We start from the raw sequence: 16,811 nt of genomic DNA, 5'->3' as shown, positions 1-16,811 counted from the left end.
AACCGAAACCCCTCTCTCCCTCTTTCTTTTATTTTTGCTCTTCATTTCTTGTCTTAAATTAGAAGGAACATGTATATATATATGCATATAATTGCAAGCATGTGAGGGGCACATGCCCCTCTCTAGAGGATTCTTAATTTTTCTTGAAATTTTCCTTGAATTAAAAGATGAATCAAATTCTTGTCTTGTACACTTTGGCCCCTAGGTTCTCCAACACATGGCCAATGTGGCCCTTTTGAACCTTCATGAATTTTTTTGTGAAATTCCCGTCTCGTCCCTCGACTTTTCTCAATATGACCATTATACCCCTAACCTTCCACATTGTTTCCATTGATCATTTTGCTATTTCGCTTCTTGCCCTTAGCCTCTCACAATATTTTCATACTAATAATGGTCATAAGTAGTATTCTTAACGACTTGTGCATTAATGAAATATTTGAAAAGGGTTTCGCCCTTAATCTTTCACGACGACTTTTGAATTTCCAAACGTACAAAATACGGGCTATAACAGAACAATTCTTACCTTATATGCCCGGAACTACTCTTCTTTCACCTCAAAGAAATTTCCGATTTGCTATGATTCGGGAGAAATCGACGTGGCATAACGTTTATATTGTTCTACGCATATTTCGTGCGCATAGGAATTTTCCTATGGTAGATTGTATATAAAAATAGATACACACATATGTGCATATTGTTTCCCACCTAAGTTGCTATACCAGAATACCAAGCTAATGAAAAGAGTACGACCTATCAATCTTAATATGAAAGACATCTCTAATAAAAGATATGTCTCAAAGGAGGTATATTTTAATGGAACATGGGTCCCCCTCCCTATTCATTACACCTAACACACTCTACTCCCAAAAGATGCCACCAAATATGTATAAACCTTAGTCATTTAGGTGTTGCATGTTACATGACTAGACGTGGATAATTCCACATTCCCACTTTTCCAGTTATTCTTTCATAACCAATTATACACCTAATTAATTTCTTGATCTCAGTTCACTCAATATTGGTCACTTCTAACACGCTCCATATACTCATTATCATAATCATGTGGCATAACTTTAGTCCATAGCCTCTTTATCTATACACCAAATATTATTCTCAATCACTATGGTCACACTTGTTAAGTCCTAAATTATTTCGCGACCTCATCCTTTTATTCCTCGATCTCTTTATTTGGATATTTGTGTATGACTAAAAATTGTCCTGTCCGTGTAGTTCAAACCATAGCCCGAATTTGTTTAACCTCTAACCTTCACGACACTTACTTATTACTTGTTAAGAATGACATATACTTATAACCTCAAGATAATCTTGTCCGCCGAGCTTATGTCGGTTAACTTATGAATAATTCAAAGTACAAAAGTACGGGATGTAACATTCTTCCCCCCTTAAGAACATTCGTCCTCGAATGTGAAACTAGTCTATAGAGTCTTATAAAATTTTCGGCAGAGTTTCCTTTATGTTTCTTACTATCCAAAACCTGCTTGTAGCAAATACCGACAATACCTCACAAGGCTAATATATATATATATATATATATATATACGACATATGTCAGCCACACAGGGCTCCCAATTTCATGTAAAGTGCAAAAATGTCGAAACTTAACTCATATATCACACCTCGAGATGTACCTGACCCTTTGCGCGATCTACCCTGTTATACCATTCTATTTACTTTCCCTTTCATTCTTCAGCTTTGCATTTCAAGCATACTTCAATATTCTTACCTTACCCGACATACATCTTTCGTACGGTTGCTTACCTTTCTACTGATTCATTCAATTTGTTTAGTTCAAAAACTTATAACTGAACTTATCATCAAGAGATACATTTAATCAATTCCTCTGTTGTACTTATACTGATTTATCTCTATGACAACCAATCCATCATCATATAAATACATATTCTGATAACATAGCCTCAACGAAGTGACTTACCTCTATAACTTCCAATATCATCACTCGCTTGTTTCTGTGATACTGTTCTTCTGCTGAAATCAAGGGTTAGTATAAGGAATCTCATTTCCTATGGCTTGGCTTTATCACACGATCTTAGATATGAAAGAAGAGTAACCATCCTAAATTCCCTGTAGCCTCCTGTTTATAAATGTGGCGCACAACACACCATAAACAAGATTCTACTAGACACGACTTTGCAGACAACCCTTAGGACGAACTGCTCTGATACCACTTTGTCACACCCCAATCCTAATAGGGCATGACAGGCACCCGACTCTCATCAGAGTCGTGCGAACCCTCTGACATTCGCTCTATCAAAACCTGTCATTTCAAAAACTTTTAAGAACATATAACTTTTCCAAATAGAAATCATTATCTTTATAACGATTATAAAAACTTTCAATCAAATAAGTACTTTAAACAAATTGAAATCATCTAAAATACATACCTTATAAAATCCACAAATGACTCAACTAACATCACTTTGTCGACATCTCGACAAACATACCACAGGATACTATCCGCAGAAGTCTCTACGAAGTAAACTGAACATTATGAGTCAGGACAGGGCCCTAACATACCCATAATCATACATACCTGTACATGACTCAGCACAGCTCCAGAATGAGGTGGAACTTGCCAATCCCAGCTGACGTCCAAACATCCTAGCTAGACACTTAAATTGCCAAATAATCTGGGGCTGCGGGCATGAACGCAGTGTCCCCAGGCAAAAGGACGTCAGTACGGACAATGTACTGAGTATGTAAGGTGATAACAAGTCATAAACATAATTTGACTTAGGAGAGAAAAAAATCACAATCTAACTCGATACCTGCAGCCTTCGCTGGAAGAAACATAAATGTGCACACGATGTCTCAAAACAATCTTTAAGTAAATAATGCAATCCAACACACATGCCGCTTCCGCATTTTAATAGAATAGCCCCTTCGGATAGCCGCTTCCGGCTAGTATCACAATAGTCCCTTCGGACGGCCACTTCTGGCATAATAATGATGGCCCCTTCGAGCAGCTGCTTCCGGCTTAATATAACCATCATATCAACACAAACTCAATCCACAAATATCAATTTCAATTCATATCATAAGTCACTAATCAATTCATCACAATCCAGTTATTTGCCTTAGCCTCTGATAAGAAGTTTTCAAATTTGTATCTCACTAGACTTAGGAGGACATACGTCCAGGTTTGAGGGTAGAATTGTTATGAAATTCTTACTACTTATATTCTACTCAATTTCATCTTATTTCCCTACACAAAGAATAAATGATCATATCAATACAAAGGGATGATACTATGGAATGTAAACATAAATCGTAAATGAAATGAAGTAGTAAAATCTCGCACCCCCTTTGGAGTGGTTTTGAAAATCAAACTTTATGTTTCCTTTAGTATAAAACTCATTTCCTCGAAATCATTAGTAAAACCATATACACAACTCAACTTGGCACCTTATGGGTGTTCCCTTCGGGACAGAATATGAGTACAATATCAATAAGCCATCACAATAAAAATTTAGACCTTACTCGTCTAAGAATGGAATCATAAGAAGTACATAGAGAATGAATAACAACAAGGATCATGCCAAAGGAAGAAAGGTTTTCTTACATACCTGGAAGCTTACTTTTCACTTTCCAACTTACTTCTTGTCTTGCAATCTATGTAAGATCATTCATAGTCTCATAATCTACATACAAAACCATTCATACTATTATTAGGCTTGTCGTCATATGCATATATCAAGCCTCAAAATTAAATCCTTTACGAATTTTGCCGAACTTCAGGCAACATTTCCTCTGTTTATATCCTTATCCCTAAATTACAACACCAACAAACAATTATAACAACAACCAGATCGGCAGTAGCAACAACAACATCAACTTATCTGATTTCCGTTATTAATTCCGTAGTTCTCATTTCACAATTTAACTGTGACTTGAATGAATTTAAACATATATCTAGGAGAGAATAATTCTTACCTTATATGCCCGAAACTACTCTTCTTTCACCTTACTTCACCTCGAAGAAATTTCGATTTGCTATGATCCTGGAGAAACCGACGTGGCATAACGTTTATATTGTTCTACACATATTTCCTGCGCCTAGGAATTTTCCTATGGCAGATTGTATATAAAAATAGATACAAACATATGTGCATATTGTTTCCCACCTACGCTGCTATACCAGAATACCCAGCTAATGAAAAGAGTGCTACCTATCAATCTTAACATAAAAGACATCTCTAATAAAAGATAAGTCTCAAAGGAGGTATATTTTAATGGAACATGGGTCCCCCCTCCCTATTCATTACACCTAACACACTCTACTCCCAAAAGATGCCACCAAATATGTATACACCTTAGTCATTTAGGTGTTGCACGTTACATGACTACACGTGGATAATTCCACATTCCCACTTTTCCACTTATTCTTTAATAACCAAGTATACACCTAATTAATTTCTTGATCTCAGTTCACTCAATATTGGTCACTTCTAACACGCTCCCTATACTCATTATCATAATCATGTGGTAGAAATCTAGTCCATAGCCTCTTTATACATACACCAAATATTATTATCAATCACCATGTCACACTCGTTAAGTCCTAAATTATTTCGGGACCTCATCCTTTTATACTCCGATCTCTTTATTTGCACTTGTGTATGACAAAAAATTGTCCTGTCCGAAAGGTTCAAACCATAGCCCGAATTTGTTTAACCTCTAACCTTCACGACACTTACTTATTACTTGTTAAGAATTACATAAATACTTATAACCTCAAGATAATCTTGTCCGCCAAGCTTATGTTGGTTAACTTATGAATAATCCAACGTACAAAAGTATGGGATGTAACAGGTAGAGTCTAGTCTTTAGGATCGACAGCCGGGTATTCATCATCTATACGCAGTATGGGGCCAGGTTCACAGACGCCAGTCATCCATGGTAGAGGTAGAGGGAGAGCTCCCAGTTCTAGTGGTTCCCAGCATCATATTTATGCATTGGTGGGGCGACAGGATCTTGAGTCTTACCCCAATGTCGTCACAGGTATATTATCGGTATTTTCTCATGATGTATATGCTTTGATAGATCCGGGCTCCACATTGTCATATCTTACTCCATATATTGCGGGTCGGTTTGGGGTCAAACCGGAGTCGATCAAACCTTTTGAGGTATCTACACCCGTTGGTGAACCGGTAATAGCTAGCCGTGTATATAGGAATTGTGTAGCTATGATTTGTGACCATCATACTATGGTTGATTTATATGAGTTAAAGAAGGTGGAATTTGATGTTATCATGGGCATGGATTGGTTGGCTTCTTGCTATGCCAATGTTGATTGTAGAATGAAAATGGTTCACTTTCAGTTTTCAGGAGAACCAGTTTTAGAATGGAAAGAAAATACAGCGTCCCCGAGAGGTAGGTTTATTTCCTATCTTAAGGCGAGGAAAATGATTGCTAAAGGTTGTATTTACCATTTAGTTCGGGTCCAAGATGTAGAAGCTGAATCGCCAACCCTTCAGTCTGTCCCCGTGGTGAACGAGTTTCCGAATGTATTCCCGGAAGAGCTTCCAGGCCTCCCTCCAGAGCGGGAGATTGATTTCTCTATTGAGGTGCTACTGGATACCAAGCCCATATCTATTCCTCTCTATAGGATGGCTCCCGCACAGTTGAAAGAGTTGAAGGAGAAATTGAAGGACTTGCTCGAAAAAAGGTTTTATTAGGCCTAGTTCTTCCCCGTGGGGAGCACCCGTGTTGTTTGTGCGAAAGAAAGATGGCTCCTTACGAATGTGCATTGACTATCAGAAACTGAATAAAGTGACGATCAAGAACAAATATCCACTTCCAAGGATTGATGACTTATTCGATCAATTTCAGGGTGCCAAATGGTTTTCAAAAATAGATTTGAGATTCGGGTATCATCAGGTGAGAGTCAAGGAGAAAGATATTCCTAAGATGGCCTTCAGAACCAGATATGGCCATTTCGAGTTCTGGGTAATGTCATTTGGGCTAACTAATGCGCCGGCAGCATTCATGGATTTAATGAACAGTGTGTTCAAGCCTTTTCTAGATTTATTTGTGATCTTGTTCATTGATGATATTCTGGTATATTCTCGATCCGAAGTAGAACATGCGGATCATTTGCGTACCATCCTTAAGGTTCTCCAAACTCGAGGGTTGTTTGCCAAATTTTCTAAGTGTGAATTTTTGTTAAATTCAGTGACCTTTTTGGGGCATATTATTTCAGTCGATGGTATTCAGGGAGATACCCAAAAGATTGAGGCCATGAAGACTTGGCCAAGGCCCACAACCCCTACGGAGGTTCGTAGTTTTCTGGGATTAGCAAGTTATTACAGGAGATTTATAGAAGACTTTTCTTTTATTTTTGCAGCACTCACGAAGCTGACCCAGAAATCAGCTAAATTTCAATAGACGGATGCTTGTGAACGTAGTTTCCAAGAGCTAAAAGATAGATTAACTTCTGCCCCAGTCTTGACACTTCCAGAGGGATCAGAAGGTTGTGTTGTCTATTGCGATGCTTCATGCGTTGGGTTAGGTTGTGTGTTAATGCAACATGGTAAGGTGATTACGTATGCTTCAAGACAGTTACGGAAACATGAGAAAAATTATCCGACCCATGATCTTGAATTGGCTGCAGTGATTCATGGATTGAAGATGTGGAGACATTATTTGTATGGCGTTCACGTTGATATTTATACAGACCACAAGAGCCTCCAGTATATTTTCAAGCAGAAGGAATTGAATTTACGGCAACGGCGATGGTTGGAGTTGTTGAAAGATTATGATGTTAACATCCTATATCATCCCGGGAAGGCAAATGTTGTGGCTGTTGCTCTTAGCCATAGATCCATGGGAAGTTTATGCGATGCTCAGCCAGAGAAAAGAGAGATAGCTCATGAGCTCCAGTAGTTAGCTAGCCTAGGAGTTTGAGTAGTGGACTCAGGCAGTATGGGAGCTATCATTCAAAATGCAGCGGTCTTGTCGCTAGTAGTTGAAGTGAAAGAGAATCAATACGAAGATCCCACGCTAGTTTAATACAGAAATACACTCCCTCAAAAGGAGAAGTCATCATTTGAGATTTTTAGAGATGGAGTTCCCCGATGCCGAGGCAGGTTATGTGTTCCTGAAGTTGCAAGATTACGCCACCAAATATTGAGAGAAGCCCATTGTTCCCGTTATGCTGTTCACCCCGGAGCAATGAAAATGTATCATGATCTTAAATCTATATATTGGTGGAATGGAATGAAGAAGGATATAGCGGAGTTTGTAGCTCAATGTCCTAACTATTAACAAGTGAAAATCGAGCACCAATAGCCGGGTGGTTTGTTACAAGCTATAGAAATTCCAACTTGGAAATGGAAAGTAATTAACATGGATTTTATTGTAGGCTTAACCCGTTCTCGACGTAAGTATGATTCTATATGGGTGATTGTAGATAGACTTATGAATTCAGCTCACTTCTTACTGGTCAGAACTATGTATGTAGCAGAAGATTATGCAAAGCTTTATGTTAAAGAGATAGTGCGACTTCACGGTGTTCCACTGTCTATTATCTCCGATAGAGGGACTCAATGTACATCCAACTTTTGGAAAATTTTCCAAGAAGGTTTGGGGACTCAAGTAGGTCTTAGCACGACATTTCACCCACAGACGGATGGGCAAGCTGAGCGTACTATCCAGACGCTTGAGGATATGCTACGGGCATGTATATTGGATTTTGGAGGTAGTTGGGATGATCACTTACTACTTATTGAATTTTCTTATAACAACAATTATCATTCTAGTATCCAAATGGCCCCGTGTGAGGCTTTATATGGGCGCAAGTGTAGATCTCCAATTGGGTGGTTTGAAGTAGGAGAGGCTAAATTGATAGGGCCAGACTTGGTCCAGCAAGCAATAGAGAAAGTCAAGCTTACACAGGATCGATTATTAACAACTCAGAGTCGTCAGAAATCCTATGCAGATAATCGTCGAAGGGACTTAGAGTTCTAAGTGAAGGATTGGGTATTCTTAAAGGTGTCACCGATAAAGGGCATCATGAGATTTGGCAAGAAGGGAAAGCTTAGTCCCCGATACATTAGACCTTATGAGATTGTACGCAAGGTAGGCCAAGTGGCTTACGAATTAGATTTACCTCCTGACTTAGAGTCAGTTCACCCAGTTTTTCATATATCGATGCTTCGTAAGTGCATTGGACATCCTTCCAGAATTGTACCAATAGATGATGTCCAGGTTACCAAACAATTGTCATATGAAGAAGTCCCCATTGCCATTCAAGATAGGCAAGTACGGAAGCTCAGAGACGCCATTATCTTCAGGTATGTAGTGCTTTCCTTGATGTTTTCCTGGTCCTGTGTGGCCATGGTTATCGATTCTGTTGTTGTTGCCCTGTGAGGTGATGTATTTTGGGCTGTTGTTGCAGGATGGTAGTGCCATATTATAGGGGGAAACTCTGGCGAAATTTTTATAGAATCCCCAAGAACCTAACATTCGAGGACGAATGTTCCTAAGGGGGGAAAAATGTTACACCTCGCAAATTCTAGATTTGTTGCCTTGCGAATATGCTAATGTGAGCTTAAGGTGATTATGAAATCCTTACAAGAATAAGGGAAGTATTAGATAGCTTAAAGTGCGTACCATAAGATTTCAAAGTTTTATGAATATGTGAAGTTTACTTTGTTGAAGGAAGTGAAATATAAGTCGTGTTCGAAAAGGTTTTCACTATAATTGAGCTAATTAATTTGGTAATGTCTTGAGGGGCTGCTATAGGGCCCATTTTATGGTTAATGAAGTATTATGTAAGTGCCAAGAAGGTTCCACGAGGATTAGAAGTCAAACGAATCAACAAGAGAAAGTTTCGGATAATTGTGAGTTATACGGCCACTTATACGGTCCGTATAAGGGGGGTCCATATAACATGACCTTTACTGAAATGGACTTTTTCTTGGTGGTGTTATACGGTCCACTTATACGAACCGTATAAGTGGTCCGTATAAGTCCATCGGGCAGTTTTTTAGTTTTTGCATAAATAGGTGGCTCTTGTTCTTTTATTTCATTTTTCATATTTCCACAAGTCTTGAGAGCTCCAAACCCTTTGTTATATCCCGTATGTCGTACCTTAAGATATTTCAAGGTAGTCGTGGTAAGTTAAGGGAATGACTACCTTCCAAAATTATTTTAATGTACAAGTGGGTAATGAATATTAATTGTGAACATTATTGGCATGGAAATATTGAGAAAGGTCAAGGGTAAAAAGGAAAATTCACAAAATGACTCATGGTAATATTGCGGAAGGCTAGGGGCAAAATGGGTATTTCACGAAGTTCAAGAATGTTGGCCGTGTGGTGCATGTTCATTTTTATTAAATGAGGGGCTAAATTATAATTAAATGGACCAAGCTTATGTAACAAGCTAAATGGTCATATTTGTTATCTTTAAGAAAATTCTAGAAAAATGGAGAAGGGGGCAAGTATATATATAGGGAAAGATGGCCAATTCATCATAATTAATTTGGAGAGAAAGAAAGAACAAGAACAAAAAAAAAAAAAAAAAAAAAAAAAAAAAGAGGATGGAAGAGAGAGTATTCGGCCATCATGGCCAAAAATTGGCCATGGAAAATTGATCAAGAAAAAATATTTTCTTCTAGCTTTCCTACTAATTTGAAGGTCCTCTTTAACATGAGACAATTGTTGGAGCAAGAAAACTATTCATTTTTACAAGTTCATGATCCTAGCTAAGTAAGAAGACAAGTGGAGAAAGGTAAGGTTCAATCTTCTTTTACATGTGTTAGAGATGATTATGTATGTTGTAGCATGTGGAAATGAATGAAATTCATGAAATATGTGGATGTGGGTGGTGGCCGAATGGCATAAGTGTTGTGTAGAAGTGGTGAATTAATTTGATTGAGTAGTTGATTGTTGTGTTGTGGATTCCATGATGTAAAATGAAGGTTTGATGACTTGAAATGAATTTGAACTCATTGTGAGATTTTTGGAGAAGTTAATATAATATTAGCATGGTTTCTTGTGTGGTGAAGATAATGTTGTTAGCATGCGGTCGTAGATATAATGCATGAATTTGGAGGTGAGAAATGCGTTGATTTTATTGAATTGGAAGATTGTAAGTTGGGTTGTTGTGATTGAATTTGAAAGAAGAATTAAGTTGTTATTGTTCTTGTTGAATTTGGAAGGTGTTGGATGAAGTAGTATGTTGATTGAATTGTTTTGAATATTATATGAATTGAATTGAATATAAATGAAATGTCATTGAATTGTATGACAAAGGTTGTTAATATTAGAATGCGTCTTGAATTGATTGTTGATGTTATTGGTATGATTGATGGTATGGTGGTTGATGATTTGGGCCGAGTTAGATTCTCGGGGATGGTATATTTGCAGGGGAGATGCTGCCGAAATTTCGGCAGATCATAAGTGAATTTATTTGAAGGATTAAGACAAGTATATGGTGATGAATCTAATGATAGTTTCAATCTTCTTGAATGTAGACTAGCGGTAGCGAGCTTGGACAATTAAGCGTAGCTAATAGGACGCGGAACAGGTATGTTAAGGCTCGTCCCTTTTTTTCAAGGCATGATTCCGATGCTATGATTTCATAATTGCTTCCATATTTTCCTTATTTTCAAAAGTTAAGCGTTTATGATTCTAAGGCATGATTCCCTTCCTAATAATCCGTAAATGTTTTCTAAAATGTCTATACTTTTCCAAAATAAAGGTTATGATTTTTGTCACGACCCAACCCCGTAGGCCGTGACTCGTGCCTGGGTTGGACACTCATATTATCTGTTAACTATAGTCATTTACAATTAGCATGTCATGATCTCATTTTTATATAAAAAGATAGGGTGTTATTTTAAATCTGTCCAAGTTTTGTATGTCTTATGCACCTGTCTCCTGAGGAGTTGCACTTTTAAACAACAACATAGATATATATTCCTACGCAAGCCGACAAGGCTGCCACGATATACAACATAACAAACATACATATATATGCAAGCCGACAAGGCTGCCATTACGAATGGGTATGCCCCAAACATAAGTCATAGACATAAAACGCATCAACAACTACAAACAGACCCACACCGATGTCCACAGACCTCTAAGAGTAATGACCGTATTATATGGAAGGACAGGGCCCCGCCGTACCCAAATAAACACATACGAACACAACTTAAGGGAGTTATACCACAAGCTAGCTCCGGAACAAAGGAGCAGTCCAAAATAGCTGAAATAGTGTCCTAAGCTGGCGGATCTCCGAAACGAGCGTCTGTACCTGCGGGCATGAACGCGGCACCCCGAAGAAAGGGGGTCAGTACGGAATATGTACTGAGTATGTAAAGCTTGAAACATAGTAATAGACTTATATTGAGACAAGGTATATAGGATTCAATGCAACAACCAGAATTTCATAAAACTTGCCTTTGAACATATTTCATCTGTATCGTTCTCATATCAATGTCCTTATATAGTTTCGTAATCAAAGCTGCATAGTCATTCTGTATATAACATATATAACGTGTCCCGGCCCTTTAATGAGGGACTCGATATTTATAATCATAGCATCATAAACATAAACATAAACATGTACGTGTCCCGGCCCTTTAATGAGGGACTCGGTAATAAGGAATATATATATGCCCTCCTGGCCACCATCTCCACATCATCATATCATCATATCGTCATATCATCATCATATCATTATATCATCATATCATCATCATACCATCATATATATATATATAACGTGTCCCGGCCCTTTAATGAGGGACTCGGTGAATAATATAGTAAACATGCGCATGAAAACGTATCCTGGCCCGGGACTCAGTGAAGGATATAGCGGTAAGCACGAGCAGAATAATAGGCAACCACATATATGCAATTCATCTTTTTGAGACTCAATGGATAAGCAACTAACCAGCTCTAAAGTGTCAAAATAATATTCATATTCAGTTCATCTTAAGTCTCATAACAAACTATTACAAGAAACGTTTCAGATTTCATGTACGTATATCACTTCAACATGGTATAGCTTTTGAAAGTCAAGTGTGTCTCTAGTTGTGCAATTCTTTAAGTATAGGAACTTTCATGCATTATTCATTAGTCAATCATATTGTAGGCACATGACAATAACCTTAATGAAATATAGAATCATAAGTCATACATGAAACTAGGGAATAGAATTTACCCCAAGGTTCATATCGTTTCATTCTTACGTCACTACTAGAAATTTGGTCTATGGTAACGGTGCGGTTACCGATGCAGTAGCTTGTTTTTCCGTTGCTATATTGATACTGCAACGGTTTTAGGTACTGTTACAACAGCTTGCGTTACAATAGGTCTATTGTGACGGTTAATTGTGACGGTTTCCAAAACCGTTGCAATAGATTATCCTATTGCAACGGTTTGCTCTTCACGATCATTGCAACAGTTATGTGTCTACGGGAACAGATATGAACCGTTGCAATATAGATTTTTGCATCGGTTATTCAACGCTATTGCAACGCTCATTTCTGACTATTCAACTACTACTTCTTCCTATTGCAACGGTCGTTATAGAGCTAATGCAACGGCTATTTAATATTGCAACGATTATTTTTAGGACTATTGAAACAATTATTATAATTCTGCTGCAACGGTTATTGTAGGTCTATCGCAACATATATTATGGGGCTACCGTGACAGTTATTGTGGTGCTACTGCAACAAGTATTATGGTGCTACTGCAACGGATATTATGGTGCTACTGCAACAGACTATAGAGGGTTAACACAATATAGACCACACATATTTCCGATATCACTAAAATAATAATTCAAGATCCGACATCACAACGAAATAATAATTCAAGATCCAACATCATACCAAAATAATAATCTAAGATTCGACATCATATATACCAATATAATAATTCAAGATCCGACGTCATACCAAAATACTAATACAAGATCCAACATCGATCATACCAAAATACTAATAGAAGATCCAACATCGATCATACCAAAATAATAATCCAAGAGGTCAAGTAATATACATAAAAGCAAAATATCAAGATAATGTTTGACCATTCAAGAGGTGGAACACACAAGTCTTCAATTTTCCCAAAAATTAACCCAATCCTCCTTAGTCGATCATGTATCTTCACTTCTTTCATGCCCTTGTTCAATTTCACCACCTATAAAAAAAATGATAAGGAAAAATGATTTAGAAAAGCTTTCATAAAAGAATTTAATCTCTACAATGCATACATACTAATGATGACAAGACTAGAAATGAATATACTCTTAGTCATATTCAAAGGTATTAGTGTTCACTTGATCGACAACCTTATTCAAACACACCCCCTAATGTACTGGACAGCCATATCTCTGGTATAATCAAAGGTTGCAAAATTAGAGAATGGATGATATATGAATATTTCTCCGCTCAGCCAGCAGCCACAGCGAGGAGCCGCAGCAGCCGCGGCCAGCAGCAGCAGCCAGCAGCCGCAGCAGCAGCCAGCAGCCGCAACAGCTGCAGCCATCAGCAGCTGGCCAGCAGCAGAGGTATTAGTGTTCACTTGATCGACAACCTTATTCAACCACACACCCTAATGTACTGGACAGCCATATCTCTGGTATAATCAAATGTTGAAAAATTAGAGAATGGATGATATATGAATATTTCTCCGCTCAGCCAGCAGCCACAACGAGCAGCCGCAGCAGCCGCGGCCAGCAGCAGCAGCCAGCAGCCGTAACAGCTGCAGCCATCAGCAGCTGGCCAGCAGCAGCAACACCAGCCAAACAAGCTGTTTGTGGCCAGCAGCAGCAGCACCAGCTAATAAAGGAGGGAGTGATAGGCATATTATCATAGTTAGTAGCTATTCTAACAACAACACATAGAATCGAAAACTTTAAGATGCGCAAATAGTACTACACATTCAGGTTAGACCAAATAATACATGCCATTCTTCTTAAACATAATATTAAAAACATGATGACTATTTAGATACTTAAAAACACTGAACTATCAAGAAAATCAGTTAACTTCATTTATAGCAGATCTTATATGAGGTCCCCTCTAAGAAAATACACTTCATATTTCCTTTTCTACAGTCTTGGAATTATAAAAAAAATGCTATAATTTATCCTTTTTAGTTTGCAGGATATATATACAGCAACACACAGATGTGCATGCAACTTATCAGCAACTTTTTTTTTTTTAAGTTTTAGTTTAATTTTACCATGTTCATTGTATAGCCATTTGTAGAACCAATATAAGTCAGCTATATCGCAACAGAGAAGAAGTGAGACTAACCTTAATTGTTGCTATCTACTTGTGGGGCAGACGTAGCTTCTCCCGGTGAAGGAGCACACAATGCTGCTAGCATGTCTGGACTAATTAATCCTGCACGTTGGAGTTTTTCAATTACTTTTGCAGTAATGTCTGCAGTAACTTCTGCAGTAACTTCTGCTCGTATAGTTCTCTTTAGTTCCTCCATTTGTTCCTCCATTTTTTGGATCCTTTCTTGCATTTCTTGCACTACATCATTTGTGGCATTTGAAGTTGGTTCAAAAGTTCCAGCTTTTCCTTTCAAAGAAGTCTTTGTAACCCCCCGTCCATATAGTCTTAGACGTCCCGGATGTTCTGGACCCATAACGGCTGAGTATGCATCAACAGGCTGACTACCATCTGCGCTTAGTTGTGTTTCAATTTCCTCCATTTCAGCCTAACAAAGAAAATCCAACAACCGCACTCAATCAAACAAAAACTAACAATAAATAATAGATTTCAATAAAAACTTGCAATACATAATATACATACAATTTTACTAGTTGTGTCTTCATTTGACTCCTTGTACAAGCGCCCGGGTTTCCTTGCTCTTGTTTCCACAAAGATCTCCTTAAGTGATACATTTCCCTTGGTTTTTTCCTAGTCACATCAAAATGGATATAAACAATCGCTTAAAATGACAGGTTAAGACTTAATTAAAAAAAATAAGAGAACACACCAATTTATTGCGGACTAAAGCGAAACTTGTTTTGCCGACTGTGTGCGGATTCAACAACTTCTTCCGATTTTCAGCATTTGTTTTAGACATTTTCTGCAACAGAGACAAGAAGATAAGAAGAGAAATTACATGAAAAAAGAAAGCAGTAGCAATAGCGATACTGCAGCAGAGAAGAGAAAGGTAAAAAAAACCTACAACGACAGCCATATCGCAGCAACGAAAGAGAAGACAGAGAGACAGGAGGACACTTGCACCAGAGAAGACAAATGTATTCTGGAAATATATTTTACCTGGAATTTCTCAGACTTCCAATATTCGAGGAGCTCTTTAAATTGACATTCCGGAATATGACCTGGCCTTTTTGCCATTATGATTTCATCAGTAACTCTTGGTTTGTAACAAAGTTTCTTCAAGTCACTTTTATGCCTTCTCCAAGCAGCATGAATTGCATTCAAAGTCCACTTTTTGCCAGCTTCAGGAATATCATATTTCTCCTACAATTTTGTGTCATTTTGTTAGCATAAACAATACTTTTAACAGATACTTAAATATTGGAAACTTCAAACCTTGGTATATATCCATAAATCATCTTTTGTGTCTATTTTCCTCCAATCAAGTATATCAAATGGGCAAAGGGTCGCAATCCTCGCTAATGTACCAAGGAAGCTGCCAAACTCTATTACAACATCTTCAGTAGGACCAATAGGTTGATTGAGCCTATTCAGTAGGATCAATTTATGCTCATGTCGGCTATGCACACTATGCATTTGCGTTCTGCCTCTTTTTCTTTTCTGAGTCGAAGGGCCTAAAGTTAAAAGAAAATGTAAGAAATTAGAAGTCATGGATGAATTTAATAAGTTCATAAGCTATGTGTTACCTTCTTCACATTGTTCATTTGTGGGAGGAATTGTAGAATCCATTTGCATTTCGTCCTCGACGGGCTGTTGCTCCTCGACGGGCTGTTGCTCCGCGACGGGCTGTTGCTCCTCTACATGTTGCTCTTCTTCAAGTTGCTCATTTTGGTTAGCTTGTGGTGCTACTGGCTGCTGTTCTCCAATTAATTCTAGCAGATGATCTCTCTCTGACCTTATAGCTTGAACAGTTTCGTTTGTGGTTAATAACTGCCGTTTTTTATTTGCCAAGGATGACAATGAACCAGGTTTAGCATATGCTCTGGTTTGAGCTCTTTTGCTTCTTGTTGAAGGCCCTTGTTGATTCATGACTATCCAGATCTGTGTAAATCTAAGACTGAACAAGTGAGAAAATCTGGAGGACCAAAATAATAAGCATGATACATATTATTAAAAATCTGATATAACACATGATGAAGATGTTGAAGATCATGATAATATCACTGATCATGATAAGGTTACTTAGGATAAGTACAATCTTATTATTGTTATTGTTAAGTAGTTGTGATAAGCTTAAGTATTAGAGTTTAGTTAAATGTATAACTCTATCATAGACTAGTTTCCTTCATGCATTAGAAGTGTGCTATACGAGTGGTGCATGTGTATAAATACACTACCACTGCATCTGTAAGTATTATCAGTGAATACAAAGCATTTCTGCATAGCCTCAGATTTCTCATGGAATCAGAGCTTTAAGCTCTTCTTCCGCTACTGAAAATCTCTGGTTATTAAAACTCAGTCCCAAAAAAAAATGGCATCAACTCCTAACACTCTTTCAGCCTCTTATTTGCACCATCTCATTACCTGATGTGTTGCTGAGAAGTTGGATTTCTGGTACTCTATCAGAAGAAACCATGAGCCAATATTTCCAGTCTAAGGTGAT

General features: G+C 37.8%; 1 protein-coding gene across 1 annotated transcript; it reads right to left on the bottom strand.

Annotated features, from left to right (window-relative positions):
* Positions 1–14,324: 14,324 nt before the first annotated feature.
* Positions 14,325–16,237, bottom strand: LOC132601320 (uncharacterized). The gene is made up of 6 exons (XM_060314421.1): positions 15,895–16,237; positions 15,584–15,822; positions 15,308–15,511; positions 15,018–15,110; positions 14,831–14,938; positions 14,325–14,735 (listed from the first exon to the last, which is right to left on the bottom strand). The coding sequence occupies exons 1-6, from the start codon at positions 16,235–16,237 to the stop codon at positions 14,325–14,327; spliced, it is 1,398 nt and encodes a 465-aa protein (XP_060170404.1).
* Positions 16,238–16,811: the final 574 nt, after the last annotated feature.

The sequence above is a fragment of the Lycium barbarum genome, chromosome 7 (genome assembly GCF_019175385.1).
Source record: "Lycium barbarum isolate Lr01 chromosome 7, ASM1917538v2, whole genome shotgun sequence".
Taxonomy (NCBI): domain Eukaryota; kingdom Viridiplantae; phylum Streptophyta; class Magnoliopsida; order Solanales; family Solanaceae; genus Lycium; species Lycium barbarum.
This window is presented reverse-complemented; position numbering and strand designations above follow the sequence as displayed.

Coding starts and splice junctions, on each gene's coding strand:
- LOC132601320 (XM_060314421.1), bottom strand. CDS start 16,237: ATGAATCAACAAGGGCCTTCAACAAGAAGCAAAAGAGCTCAAACCAGA. Junction 15,111..15,307: donor GGAAGTCTGAGAAATTCCAG/GTAAAATATATT, acceptor TCTCTGTTGCAG/AAAATGTCTAAAACAAATGC. Junction 14,736..14,830: donor AAGACACAACTAGTAAAATT/GTATGTATATTA, acceptor TTTCTTTGTTAG/GCTGAAATGGAGGAAATTGA.